Source organism: Corythoichthys intestinalis, chromosome 10, assembly GCF_030265065.1.
Source record: "Corythoichthys intestinalis isolate RoL2023-P3 chromosome 10, ASM3026506v1, whole genome shotgun sequence".
In the NCBI taxonomy this organism is placed as follows: domain Eukaryota; kingdom Metazoa; phylum Chordata; class Actinopteri; order Syngnathiformes; family Syngnathidae; genus Corythoichthys; species Corythoichthys intestinalis.
In genome coordinates, this window is record NC_080404.1 from 57,117,833 (window position 1) to 57,132,584 (window position 14,752).

The following is a 14,752-nucleotide window of genomic DNA, read 5'->3' on the forward strand; positions in this document are numbered from 1 at the left end:
ATCATTCTCGCTATATACAGTGGGGAGAACAAGTATTGCCAATGTGTTTTCCCATTGGCAGTGTATCAAATACTTGTTCTCCCCACTGTAGGTAAAACGGCGTCATTACAGATTGAGCGCGACAATGAGTGAGAGGGTCGTGCAGCGCATATATTAATAGCGTTAAATATTTTAACGTGACACATTTTTTAATTAATTAATTGCCACCGTTATCGGGATATTTTTGATAACCCTACCTTAAGCCTAAACTAAAGACTCTGGATGAGTGTAACATATTATGACGTTAAATACAATTAGAAAACGATTTAATTAAAATATATATATTAAAAAAAGGCATGGCCGATATTTTTTTGCCGATTCCGATACTTTGAAAATGACGTGATCGGACCCGATCGATCGGCAGCTCTAATAATTATCATGCAAAATCATGAGATTGTGTAAAAACATGATGCTCTCATGTAAAAATGCGATAATTATCATGCAAAAACATGACAACTGCCATGTAAAACTGCAGCACTATCATGTAAAAACGCAATGCTACCATGTAAAAACGTGATATGTAAAAATGTGATACTCTCCCGTAAAACCACAATACTATCATGTAAAAACATTATGTAAAAGTGTGACAACTATCAAGTAAAAATAATAACTGTCATGTAAAACTGCAACACTCATGTAAAAACGCAATACTATCATGTAAAAATGCGATATTATGGAAGATGTGATGCTATCATGTAAAACCGCGATACCATCATGTAAAAACGTATGTAAAACAAATGTGGTGACTATCATGTAAAATGTAAAAGCTAAAAACTAGATGATTATCATGTAAAAAAAAAAATCATACCATCATGTAAAAATGCAATAATTATCACGTAAAAACTCAATGATTATCATGTAAAAATGTGATAAAAAACCATGTAAAACCAAAATACTATCATGTAAAAATGTAAAAGCTACCATGTATAAACGTGATAACTATCATGTAAAAATGTGATACTATCATGTAAAAGCGTGATAATTATCATGTAAAAATATGTGTGAACGTGATACTACTATGTAAAACCGCAGTACTGTCATGGAAAAACGCAGTAATATCAAGCAAAAAAATGCGGCAACTATCATATATAAACTAGGGCTGTCAAACAATTATAAATTTTAATCGCGTTAATTACAGCTTAAAACTTAATTAATCGCAATTCAAACCATCTATAAAATATGCCATATTTTTCTGTAAATTATTGTTGGAATGGAAAGATAAGACACAAGATGGATATATACATTCAACATACGGTACATAAATACTGTATTTGTTTAATATAAGAATAAATCAACAAGATGGCATTAACATTAACATTCTGTTAAAGTGATCCATGGATAGAAAGACTTGTAGTTCTTAAAAGATAAATGTTAGTACAAGTTATAGAAATGTTATATTAAAACCCCTCTTAATGTTTTTGTTTTATTAAAATTTGTAAAATTTTCTATCAAAAAATAAACTAGTAGCTCGCCATTGTTGATGTCATTACACCATGCTCACTCCCCAAACCCATAAAATCATTTGGACCCAAGCACCAGCAGAGGGCGCCAAACAACAAAAAAACAAGTAACAAGCGGACATTAAACTGCTGTCATTTTAATCTAAGCGGGGCATGCACGTAAATTGCATCAAAAATTTTAACGCGATTAATGAAAAAAATTAATTACCGCCCATTAACGCGACAATTTTGACAGCCCTAGTAAAAACATGATACTATCATGTAAAAACGCGATAATTATTAAAAAAAAACTCGATTACTATGTAAAAATATGATAAAAATCATATAAAACCCCAATACTATCATGTAAAGATGTAAAAGCTACCATGTAAAAACGTGAAACTATATGTAAAAATGCGATACTATCATGTAAAAGTGTGATAATTATCATGTAAAAACATACTATCATGTGTGAACCTGATACTACCATGTAAAAATGTGATATTCTTTTGAAATATTTTTTTCAGGTGGCAGCATTACGCTTCCCTTTATTGCAATCACATTCCCAGGTAGCAGCACAAACAAGAGAAAACATTGTGAAGTGATGGTGAAATCATACGGGCAAAATTATCAAGCTGTCCACATAAGTGGACTGTGTTCACTCACGAAACAAAGATACAATTTGCACTCCTGCAAACACACAAAGCCCAGACATATAAAAAAAAAAAAACATTCCCTTTTTGTACCTTCATCCTTTCATTGCACCTATCCAGTTCTTCCCTTTCCCCATCTTTCTCCACATTGATTTGACAGCCAAATTGTGTTTGTCCTAAAAGGGGCTTAAACGTCACTCCAAGCAGCACGCATTCAGATAATAACCTTGCCCAGTGATATTTTTTTTTCCTCCCACAAACCCACTGTTTCAAGGTATTCCATAGATGACAGGTTGAACATGTGGGAAAGAGAAAAGAGGCACACAGTATGAGACAATGTGAGATGCTGCAACAGCATACAAGGGGTTTGGACCCACACTTGTGAGAAATGACCATCGAAAGGAATCCCAAGTGCATATATCCCTTCGCCTGTCGCCGTCCAGGCCTTGAGAAGTGTTGACACTTGCTCTGTCACTATACGCCCTCGGCTTAGCGCTGGAAAACATTGTTTGAAATGACACATGCCTGAAAGAATACCTCATGAGGGTATTAAAACATGTATTTGCTTTCGTTGTGACCTACTGATATTATACTTTACTGCTTGTAAACTATGTATCACAGGGTCAAAAGCGCTCCCCACGAGGGCCTTACTGTAATCGGATTGCGAAATGACCTCAACTGTTCGACATAATGACCTCCATCCTATCCTCCAGTGCTGTTTTTGGCAGTCCTTTTAATTTCCGTCGTCTTTTGGACAATAATAGTCTTAGTCATATTTTAGACATCTCAAAATGTGTTTGTCTTTGTGTAGTTGACGAAAACTCAAGACTAATTTCGTCTCGTTGTTGTCGACGTTTACTAAAAATGTTTTCGTCTGTAAAATTTTAAAAAATTACTCCTAAGTAGGGCTGTCAAAATTAGCGCATAACAGGCGGTAATTAATTTTTTAAATTAATCACGTTAAAATATTTGATGTTATTAACGCACATGCCCTGCTCAGAGTAAAATGACAGCACAGTGTTTTTGGGAGTTTTGTCGCCCTCTGCTGGCGCTTGGGTGCAACTGATCTTATGGGCTTCAGCACCCATGAGCATTGTGTAATCATTGACATAAACAATGGCGGGCTACTAGTTTATTTTTTGATTGAAAATTTTAAAAATTTTATTATAACGAAAACATTAAGAGGGGTTTTAATATAAAATTTCTATAACTTGTACTAACATTTATCTTTTAAGAACTACAAGTCTTTCTATCCATGGATTGCTTTAACAGAGGGTCAATGTTAATGCCATTTTGTTGATTTATTGTTATAATCAACAAATAGAGTAAATTAATTACGTTAAAATATTTGACGCAATTAAGGCACATGCCCCGCTCAAACAGATTAAAATGACAGCACAGTGTCATGTCAACTTGTTACTTGTGTTTTTTGGGGATTTGTCGCCCTCTGCTGGCGCTTGGTTGCGACTGATTTAATGGGTTTCAGCACAATGAGCGTTGTGTAATTATTGACATCAATAATGGCGAGCTACTAGTTTATTTTTTGATTGCAAATTTTATTAAAACAAAAACATTAAGAGGGGTTTTAATATAAAATTTCTAAAACTTGTTCAAACATTTATCTTTTAAGAACTACAAGTCTTTCTATCCATGAATCGCTTTAACAGAATATTAATGTTAATGCCATCTTGTTGATTTATTGTTATAATAAACAAATACAGTACTTATGTACCGTATGTTGAATGTATATATCCGTCTTGTGTCTTATCTTTCCATTCCAAGAATAATTTACAGAAAAATATGGCATATTTTATAGATTGTTTGAATTGCGATTAATTACGATTAATTAATTTTTAAGCTGTAATTAACTTGATTAAAAATGTTAATCGTTTGACAGCCCTACTCCTAAGATAAAGAAATAAATGTTTCAAACTATTTCGAATGAGCATTGACACACGAGCACATATTGTGGCATCTACAAGGACAACGCCAATTTGGTGATATTACACACTCAGCAGGAAAACACTACATTATTTTTATTTTCGATGAATTATACCAAGGGTGTCACTAGGTTTTAAGACCCGGGGGGGGGGGGGGGGGGGCGTTAGCCCCCAGGTAATGCACAGGATGTATGCGAATGTAGTGTACAAGCACAAAACCTCACAGCTAACACAGACTGACAATTTATTCATCATTATTATTATTGCTGTTGTTTCAGTATATTTTATTACAGTAGAAAAACAGGGAAAAAATGGCTACAATTGCCAGTTACTTGTTAGAAAGGAGTATCAAAGAATGGCATCTGTTTTTAAGGGTGTCAAATCGGTCTATCACTCTGCTCTGACTCCTACAGGTCAATAAAGGTGGTGGAGTGATTATTATAATTATCCACTAGTGATAATCAGATGAGCACAGGAGCTGAGCTCATTCACATCTCTGAGTAAAGTGAGAAACACAGCTGATGCTCCAGAATGATGTCACCCCAAAGATAGTGGTGAAAAGAGTGCACACATAACTTTATAAACAACCAGGACCTTCTCAATGCATTTAAGACTAACTAGCTAAGAGCAGCTAAGTAGCAGCGTTATTTTAGAGCTGGGATGTCACTTTTGACTGCAAAATAATAAAGGTAAGACATGCGCAGAGATTGTCTATAGGCCAGGTTTTTATTTGTCAAACACGGAGCAGTTGGTTTATTAATTAAATTGGACTTTCTGCTGTTAGTCAGGGGCTGGAGCTAACTGTGACAACAAACAGTAGGCAGCAGATACATTACATGATTATTGATTTAAACTGATATTCTGGCAACTTCAGAGCGAATAGGTCAGCATTTATTTTTGGAAGGGCTTTTTATTTTGTTTTGTTTTTTTAATATAAGAACACCAAATCATTTAGGGGGGCTGATGTCCTCTGTATGTAAAAAAAAAAAAAAAAAGTTGTCCGAGATTTTATGTAGCCTTTTTTTATTGGCCTAATGCTAATGCTAATGCGACGAACTGCATTTAGTGTGTGAACATCACTTAGTACTGGCTAAAGCGAGGTTGCATATTCTCTCTGGCCGAGATAAGAAAACAAACATTGACCATGTGTGCTTGTGGGCAAGCCTGAAGACTGCAGAGCAGCAGAATGTCACATGAGTGACACAACCAGACACTGCTACGATGCAGGCTAACAACATATAACCTCTGTGAAGTTGGCCCCCTATTAGATGCAAATTTATAGAAAAATGATGTCATTCATTTGTGCTGAAAAAATGTTTGTGCTGGTATCGTTTTTGACATACGAACAATTCTTTTATAGGTCAATCTGAGGTCAACCAGCCCCATTTTGATTAAAAATGGTGTCAATCGTTTGAGCGACTATTATTTTTGAGATATTAATTTCGAGTTATGACATCACGCAGCCCTCCATTTATTGCAAAACTGACCCGAAATGGTGCCATTCGTTTATGCTGCTATCGTTTTATAGATATTAATTTCGAGTGATGACATAAATTGCAGCCCCTCTGTCTCGGCTGACGGAACGCACCAACTCTCTCGATAACAAAGGGGTGTCCCACCAACAAGCACAAACATACCACAAACGAATGGCACCGCTTCAGGTCCATTTTGCAGTAAATGGAGGGCTGCGAGTCACGTCATCACTCGAGAATAATATTCCAAGCCTTCTTGTTGATTTTGGAATATTTACAAGGTCACTGAATTGTATTGAGTTTGATAGTAGAAGATATCCAATCCATTTGAAGTGGGCGAGTGACAACCAATGAACTCATTCGCTTCCATCCCTCCCACTTCAAACGGATTGGAGTTCTACAGTGGTCAACGGCAACCAATGAGTTTCATTTTGGGGCATTTCAGGTCATTTGCTGTTGATTTTCAGTCACTTCCGGTTGATTTTGTGGCATTTACAGGTTGCTTCCTGATGATTTTGGGGTTACTGAAAAAGAAGTGACTCAATGTCCCCAAATGAATAGGAAGTGACTCAAAATCAACAGAAAGTAACCTGTAAACGCCCGAAAATCAAGAGGAAGTGACCTGAAAATGGCCACGAGACTAGCTGTAAATGCTCTGGTTTCAGTGCCATTGACATTGCTAGACGTCCAATTCAGACAAAATGAATTGGATGTTAATGGCAGCCAGTGAGCTAACGTAGACACTACTCTAATGGAAGATTTTGGTAACAACCTTTTGGTTCCTTTTGTTTTTTTAAACAGTGACACCTTTTAAAAACGATATATCAACTGGGAGTGGGGTAGGGGCATATCGATAACCTTTTGGGCTACAAAGTATCACAATATATCACCTTTTTGATATATTGTCACACCCCTACTCAACGCTAGCACTTTTTTTAAACCTTAAAACTCAACCATTCAAATATAAAAGAATATAACCTATGATTTTTATAGACTTCACATCCAATCTGTAGCACCGAATATTTTTGCTGTCCTTTCAGCAGTTTATAAATACCAGTTTCACCAATTGGCTTCATCTTTCAATCCCTTCTCAACCCCTCATTCGTCCCCCTCCTCTTGTGACCTTCGTGGTGACAGTTGATGAATCAGGGAGGTGGGGAGACACCGGGCGTCGACTCCGTCACGCCCCGTTAATATGCATGCAAATGTAGCACTTGACATTTCTACTACAGTGCATGCGGGCAGGGGACGTGGGACACGTGGATAGCGGATGTAGAGTTGGGTGAGGTAGGGGAGAAACACAAGAGAATTGGAGTGAATATTGCTAAAAACAAAGAGCGAGAGCGAGATGACAGAGATTAGGAAGTGCAGTATTATGCCCATGTGTGTGATTCAATCTCTACTAGTGCAAACATCAATAGGTGGACCATTAGACACCTGGGAACCCACTTCAGATGCCTGAGCCAGAGGAGAAAACAGACATAGCATGGAGTGAAATAGACAGCACTGATACTAAATGCTTTAAAAACGTGTGATACAATCAAAGGTAAGGTCAGAGTGAAAAACTAAAAACGTCAGAAAGGAAATGTAACTGTATGCACAATAGGGTGGGATAAAGTAGCCCTCAGTGACCTTTGTTAAAGGCCTGACATCTCCAGAGCACGCTGTAAATCTCACTCGGTAATTAGAGTGTATGGCATTCACGTTGTTGTATGGTAGGACCTGAGTTTAGGAGGGACTAGCATTGCCGGGCATGCTACTTGTGCTGGGTTGTTGGAGCCATCCATCCATCTGTTATCTAGCACTTAATCTAGGGTCGGGTGGTGCCAAAGCAGCTTGAGCAGGGAAGCTCAGACTTCGGGATCCCAAGGCCTTTCCCAGGCGGGTCGAGAGACCACACCCGCAGGCAATTGCCTCGTCAGGTAACGTCTGATGAAGCAATTGCAATCAAGGCTCTGTACCCAATACATAAAAAGACAGACTTGGAAGGAGTCAAGGAAGTTCCCCCGAGAAAGAACTGGAGAGGCATTCCCCGTCGTGGCAGTGATCCCCGAGGACGGACGTATTGGTTCGTTTTGCTTTGTTGATTCTGTCCTATTTGCTTTTGTTGAATAAAAGGTCCTGCAAGCACCCAGAGTGGTCGTAGCCTCCGCCTGCCTGTCCTCCTTTCGAACCCGAACGTTTACACTGATTCAGATTCAGAATATTTATTGTCATTGTTACAAAAAGCACAACGACACTTTGTTTGGTGCATCCATACAGCTCATACAGCTAAGTTGGTAAAGTGCAAAACCCATATGAAAAATACCCTTAAGTACCAAGTGTAAATACTGACACAGCATTGAGCATATGTACAACAAAGATTCAAGACCAGCATGAAGTCATGTCAGTGCTAAAGTGGAGAGAAAAATACACCAGCTAAAAACAGTTATAAATCAGTGCAAAACCCAGATAAGTTAATCAAGTATAATTAAGTATAGCCTACTGGTCGTCATACATACTGCAACAATGCAAACCAGCTTAGAGTTATTGTTGTTGGTGGATGTGGATTATTGTCCTTAAGAGGTGGGCAGAGAGGGGAGAGGGGCAGAGTTCAGTAGCCTCACAGCCTGTGGGTAAAGACTGTTTGCCAATCTTGATGTTCTGGCCTGTATGGGTGGAAGATAGCCTTCACCTGCCTGTCCTTCCGAACTTGAACGGTTACACTGGTGGACGATGCGGGCACGCTAGTCCCTTGCTGCCCGAAAACCAGAATTGATGGAGTATGTGCAACGGAGACAGACGGCGGCTCTCGGAGAAAGCCACCACAAATGCAGAAAGTGGCCTGGAGATAATCGCCGGCGAGAACGGTCCTGGAAGAAGCTGGCACCAGTGTGAAAGAGGGCGGAGAACGGCCCCGGAAGAAGCTGCCACTGCCGCAAGATAGCCGAGAGCAACCCCAGCTTCTATCTAAGGGAGGGTGTGTGTGTGTTGTCCCAGAAGGCCACAGGGCTCGCCACAGGGGCTCAGTGCCATGGACGACGACACCCCTGGGAGGTGACCACCACACCTGCAGGCAATTGTCTGACAATTGACAATAGTCTCTCTAGTGTGTCCTGGGTCATCCCCGGGCCGCCCACGGTGGGACATGCCCGGAGCACCTATCAAGGGAGGCGTCCAGGGGGCATCCTAACCAAATGCCCGAGCCACCTCAGCCGGCTCCTTTCAACGCAGAAGAGTAACTGCTCGACCCTGAGTCCCTCCCGGATGACGGAGCTTCTCACCCTTGTTGGGGCCAAGTTTTTTTCAAGCTTCATAATGAAGGATTAATGGCCAAAAATGGTACTGCAATTCAATCAAAATAATGAGCTTTCGGTTTGCCAGAATACTGCTTCACATCAGAGAAAACTGCAGGAAAAGCACTTTAAGAGGCAAGCGCCGAGTCCTCTGCAGAAGGTATGTCTTATTTTTAATTTTAATGCAAGATGTTTTCAATGTAATAATGTTAAACTTTATTTTCACTCACCAGTGGAACATCTTCCTCTATGTTGGTACTATAGGGAAGATTGGTGAAAATAGGGTCCATGTCCTGGACATCTGTAATAGTAATAGCCAGGTTGGCAAGCCGAGACAGAGGTCTTGTTTTATCTTGATCCTAAGAAAAAAAAAAAAAAAAAAAAGTTTTGCTTTGTCAAAAAGGGTTAGACAAGTGTCAATGCATATGTGAAAAGTTTTGTGCCGACTCACCGTCGCGTTGACAGTGAGCTGGTAGGCAGAGGTGGCCTCGAAATCCAGAGCTTTGATGACAGTAACAGTGCCTCTGGCTCCATCGATGCTGAAAAAGGGAGAAGGTGGCTGGAAGGAGAAGAGCACGCTCCCTCCGGTGCCCTGGTCTGGGTCTGTAGCGTTGACCATGAAGACGAGTTTGCCCACTTGTGTATTCTGAAAAGCACATTCAAGCAGACAGCCATACCATGACTTTAAAGGTACTGGAAAGTCATTTTTTCCTCATTTTAATTCTAGATCAGAGGTTCTTAACCTGGCTTCGATCAAACCCCAGGGCTTCAGTGAGTAAAGGCCGAGTTATGCTCATGCGTCAGACCTGCGCCGTCAAGGAAGACCCGATTTACGACCCTGCGCCGCAGCCTGACGTGCTCCTATTTATTTTTCAAACCCTAGCGTCACGTCAACGCATATGACGTGGCGGAAATGGACTGTGATAGGTCCGCCCAGACTGTTGTTTCCGGTTCATCGTGAAATCACCGCCATTGTAAAACATTTTTCTACATACAAAAATGGACAAGCCAACGGGAGTATCATCGAAGAGCAAGTCTCGTCAAGACATCACGAAGATTGCTAAATGGCAAGGTCAGCGATTGAATAAAAAAAATGGAAGAACCACCGAGACGTGTGTCCGGAATCGAGTGGCCACACGAAGCGGTAACCCAGTCGGCCAAAAACTGCCAGCTTTTTATCACTTTATGTCGTATTTTTGGTTGGTGCACATCATCATTTATTGTGTAAATATGTTTGCTGTGACGTATTTACGTGTCACCCTTCAAGTATATGAAGAATAAAGCACAGGTTAGGTGTCAAAAGAGTTGTTTTGATGTTTAATTTTCAATAAGAGACAGTTCACACATGATACATCATCACTGATTGAGAGTGCCTCGGTGCTTTTTATGATAACGTTAACATCAAGGCTTCTAACGCAGTTTGGGAAGTTCCATAGCTGCCAGAAATCTACTATGGCTTCCCACTGGCTGGTTGTAGGACACGGCAAACAAATCGGGCTGGATGGCTTTGCAGACCTCGGACAAAACGCTGGACGCAGTGCTCGACGCCAGTTTCAAGCTAGCCGCCACAGTGTGCTGGTTTCCACCCGAGCCTAGAACTCTCTGTGCGGCATCAAAAGTCGGACAGACCGCCTCGAAACCGTCTTCTGCGTTGCCTGCGCCTCACCATTTGTATGATCAACATTTATTCAATGTTGATGAGCTGAAGATCCACATTCAAGCGTGCCATCTTGCATTGTTTATTTTTTTCTCCGTTAAACTAGACAAGAGGAAGTCAACAAGCATGCCCCAAAACCGTACAAACACAACGCAACACCCCTCTAGTGGCTTGGCGGTGAATTACAGAGCAACGTGTCACCTGGCCGGAGAACGATCGAATGTTGAATGACACTGTAGTCCCTGCGCCGTCACCGCAACGCGGGAGCATAACTCAGGCTTAAGTTTAAGGGGTTTGGCGAAGGGCCATTTTCGTACACCGGAGTTCGGCGAAGGGCCTTATTTTCGTACACTGACTTAATCTCGGCAAAATGGTGTTTTAGACCAGGATTTGGACTGGTTGGCTCCAATTTACAGGCTGTATACCATTTCTTTCAATTGCGTGCTGTTCATCTAATGAGATAAACTGATTTGCTCAGTGGGAGGTTGACTTGCACTGGGTATGAGGTTGGTGTGGACTCAAATTTTGACCTAATACTTTCAAAATGTGACAAAAACTGATGAATTTGCTTAGTTATTAGCTTTCTAGCTTAGATATGACAGATTAAAAAACAATTTTTTTTTTTTATTGTTTTGTTATCTAATTCTGAAGTGTTCGGTGAATGCACACATCAAACTCATAGGGTTCGGTACCTTTAGCAAGGTTAAGAGCCACTGTTCTAGATAAGTCAGAGAAGTTTGAAGATAAGTACTGAAAACGTGTAAAAACCAGGGGTGAATGGTCCAGATCGTTTTTCCGGTATAACATTCGGCGCGGAAAGGGCGGAACAGTACTTTGATTGGCAACTGTCAGACTCGATGTTGAAAAACACTGCCAGTTTGCCAGACACGCATCTCCAAGAAGAAAACAATCTACTAACGTCAGATCCACATACACAAGTGTTAACAACAAGCCTAATAAAGTGCTTGTGTAGTGCAATCCGTTTCCACTGATTTATTCCACGAAGTTCTCCCAGCGTGTGTATCCGAGTACGAAGAGACTGTCAGCCAACCACCCGGTCTGGACTCCAATTGTCCGCTCAATTGGCTGGCATACTGACATGTGATCAACATGGAAAGGTACCTCTGATTGGTTGAAAATGCACGTTTTTGTGACATCAAAAAAAAAAATTTAAATACAAGCTTGTTGAATTAGTGTGATAAAAAGGGCAATGCAATAGAAAATTGATCAGATCTTTCAGCTCTTAACTCATTCACTCCCAGCCATTTTCACCGGAGCAAGGCCCTTCGCTCCCAGCCGTTTTACTGGATTTTGACTGATTTTGCAAGGCCCACAGAAAATTGTGTTCTATTGCCATATAAACATGGAACCCACCAAAAGAAAGATTACTCTTTTTTTCAGCAGAAATAATAGTTCATATCTTTTTCCATTCTTTAGAAATCAGCATTAGAAAATAGCTTAGTTTGAGCAATTTCCCAATTTCTGATGAAAAAACGGAGAAATTGAGCTTTTTGTGAAAGCGTACATTTCAAACTTTGACTTTAAACATCGCTATTTTTTGCTTTAGTTACATCCCAAACATCTGAATAATGTTTTCCTTTTACAAAATAAGATAAACAACAAGACAAATAGAGCTTTTGATAGCAAAGTAACAATTTATTTACACATAACTGAAAAATGACGCTGTTCTGGCCGCGACAGCCGGTTCAATTTTTCCCTCATCGCCGTCTGCCTCATAAAGATGAATTTTTTTGAGTTTCTGCGGGCTCTGCTCGCGAGCAGCACGGACTCGAAGGCATCCTCCGCTGCACTAGTGGTCCCGGTCGTTCTGCTTGGTCGTCCGCCGCCTGGCATCCATTCGGTCATCTTCCGCCGGCGCCCGGCCGTGCGGCTTGGCCGTTTGTTGCCGTTGAATCGGGTCTTACCAAATGCGCTACTGCCCTCCAGTGGCCAGTTTTATTGCTTGAAAATGGATTTTCAGCTTTATGGTTTGGAGCTAAATTGAATCACGACCCAGAGATGTCTTTTTTTAAAAAGAAAAAAACCCAAAAAACGTAAAAGACTTACTGTATAAATACATCTTTGGGACACTGAAACAATTAAAAATAGAACGTATTTATATGTTTTTGGGAGCAAATGAGTTAAGTAGTTAAAATTGTGGGTTTGCATTTATATGTCAGGAAATGAGGGAAAATAAAAATGAGGAGAGGGAGGTTGGGGTTACATGGAATTTTTGTCAACTTTTATTTTGCGCTTCATTGAAAAAATAAAATTTTTGAATGAAAATAAGTTTCTCATGTATGCCTTGTTACAGTAAGTGTAATGCTGTAGCCTAATGCATGTGTAAAACCTGCGTTTTCTAATTATACCTGCATTTTTTAAAATTTATTTTTTGCATTTCTGTGGCATCAGGACATTTTTGATTGGCTGATGACTTGACCACCTTCTCCCGCCACACACTCACACAGTCCTGACAGATTCATGTTGACAATATGCCGCCTCCTCCGCCCCCTTCGAAGAGGCGGGATATTAGAATTTTTTTTTTTTTTCCGGCCATGAAGGGAAAAGGTACCGTTCTCGCCCACACCATATAATTGTTTGCATTAGTATAACACATTCATTTAACTATAGTTTAGGCAGACTTCACTCAGTGGCCTTGAACACAGTAAAGTGAATCACCTTATCGGCGCTCATGAGGGGGAAAAGGAAAAATGGTACCGTTTCTCGAAGGCACCGTCTACCTGTTTGTATTACTCGAACACACGTAATATAATCAATCAGGGAAGTGTATCATTTTTCATATTCACTGTAGGACTGCACTACTCTAACACACCTAATGTAAAATAAATAGCACACCATAGTTTAAAGAAACAGAATAGATACACAACGCCATCTTATCATAGAAGCCCAACATGTGCGCCACGAGCAAGATTGACGCACCAAAACTTGCAAATCAATTCTGCAAGGACAAAGCGCTCTTTGTCCGACAACAAGTAGTGCCAGCCCGGATAACAAAGTTGATAGCAGGCGCTTGGGACGTCAAGACCAGCGTCGGTCGCTGTGGCAACCACATCCCATCCACTCACGAACCTAAACAGCCCGAAACCGGTCAGAGAGGGATAATCTCAAAGCAACGCCCGGACACACCTTTAGCTGGCCCACTACATCACGGACTTAAAAACATTGGACACTGAGATAACACAGATTTTGTTGCTCGGAAAAATGTAGCCTTATTTTGGATCCAGAATTGTCCCTCCGTCGTCTGTTTTTGCCTTGTTTTTGACAATTGCCGACGAATAAATTGTCAACCTGTTTTCGGTGAGTCTTCTTCAAACTTTTGAAACATGGAGTCAGTACAAAGGGTTAAAATAAGAAGAGAACGAACGAAGTTCCGCCTACCCGGTTGGCGCACGCGAGGCAGCATCGGCCGAGCGGCATTTGTTTTGGCTGTTGCTGTTTCCGTGCGGCTTGGCTGGGGAGGCGAATTTCAACAGCCAGCAGCAGCTACCGTAAGTACTGTAAAAAGACGTCAATGTTGTGGAGTTGGGAGAAACACCACTAATTTTACTTCTAAAAGTCTGACCTGCATCAGAGTTAGCAAAGCATTAATCAGTGCGAACTTGCTAACATGCAAAACTACTGCGGTCAGGCCAGCCTAAAAAAGGAACAACGAAGTCAAGCTAGTCGTCCCTCATTTGGATCATTGTTTGAATTATGTGCACTACCCTAATGCTACGCGGTAGCTTCAGAGTGCAAGTCCCAAGAATGGGTCCACTTCAGAGGGACACAGACATGAACATGAACTGACATTAAAAAAAAATCTGAAACGAAATCACACATCAGAATTTCATGAGAGTACTTTGGTTCGACTCTTGGGGTAGTTTAAGATGCATCAGATGTACAAACCTTAGCAAAAATTATGGAATCACCAGTCTCGGACGAGCACTCACTCAGACATTTTATCATGTAGAACAAATTCAGATAAAAAGCTTAAAAAAATAATGAGTTCAAAAGTGCAACTCTTTAGCATTCAGAAACACGAAAAGAAATGAAGAAAAAACATTGTGTTGACCAGTAAATGTTAATTTTATCGTGCAAGTGTAGAAAAATATATATGGAATCACTCCATTCTGAGGGAAAAAAATATGGAATCATGAGAAACAAACAAAGAAATAACAATCATAACACATATCTAGTATTTACTGGCACCACCTCTTGCTTTTATGACAGCTTGCAGTCTCTGAGGCATGGACTTGATGAGTATTCTTCATCAATTT

At 40.4% G+C, this 14,752-nt stretch overlaps 1 protein-coding gene across 6 annotated transcripts in view; it reads right to left on the minus strand.

Moving 5' to 3' along the window:
* cdh23 (cadherin-related 23) overlaps positions 1 to 14,752 on the minus strand; it is a 494,731-nt gene that overhangs the window by 307,368 nt on the left and 172,611 nt on the right. For all 6 annotated transcript variants that reach the window (XR_009064688.1, XM_057848926.1, XM_057848928.1 and 3 more), the window contains 2 exons: positions 9,270 to 9,464; positions 9,049 to 9,177 (listed from right to left, as the gene is read on the minus strand). Coding sequence is in view for 5 of the 6 variants with exons in the window: in XM_057848926.1 (XP_057704909.1) it covers positions 9,049 to 9,177; positions 9,270 to 9,464 (324 nt within the window). In the remaining variant the exon portion in view is untranslated. The remainder of the gene's footprint in view (positions 1 to 9,048; positions 9,178 to 9,269; positions 9,465 to 14,752) is intronic.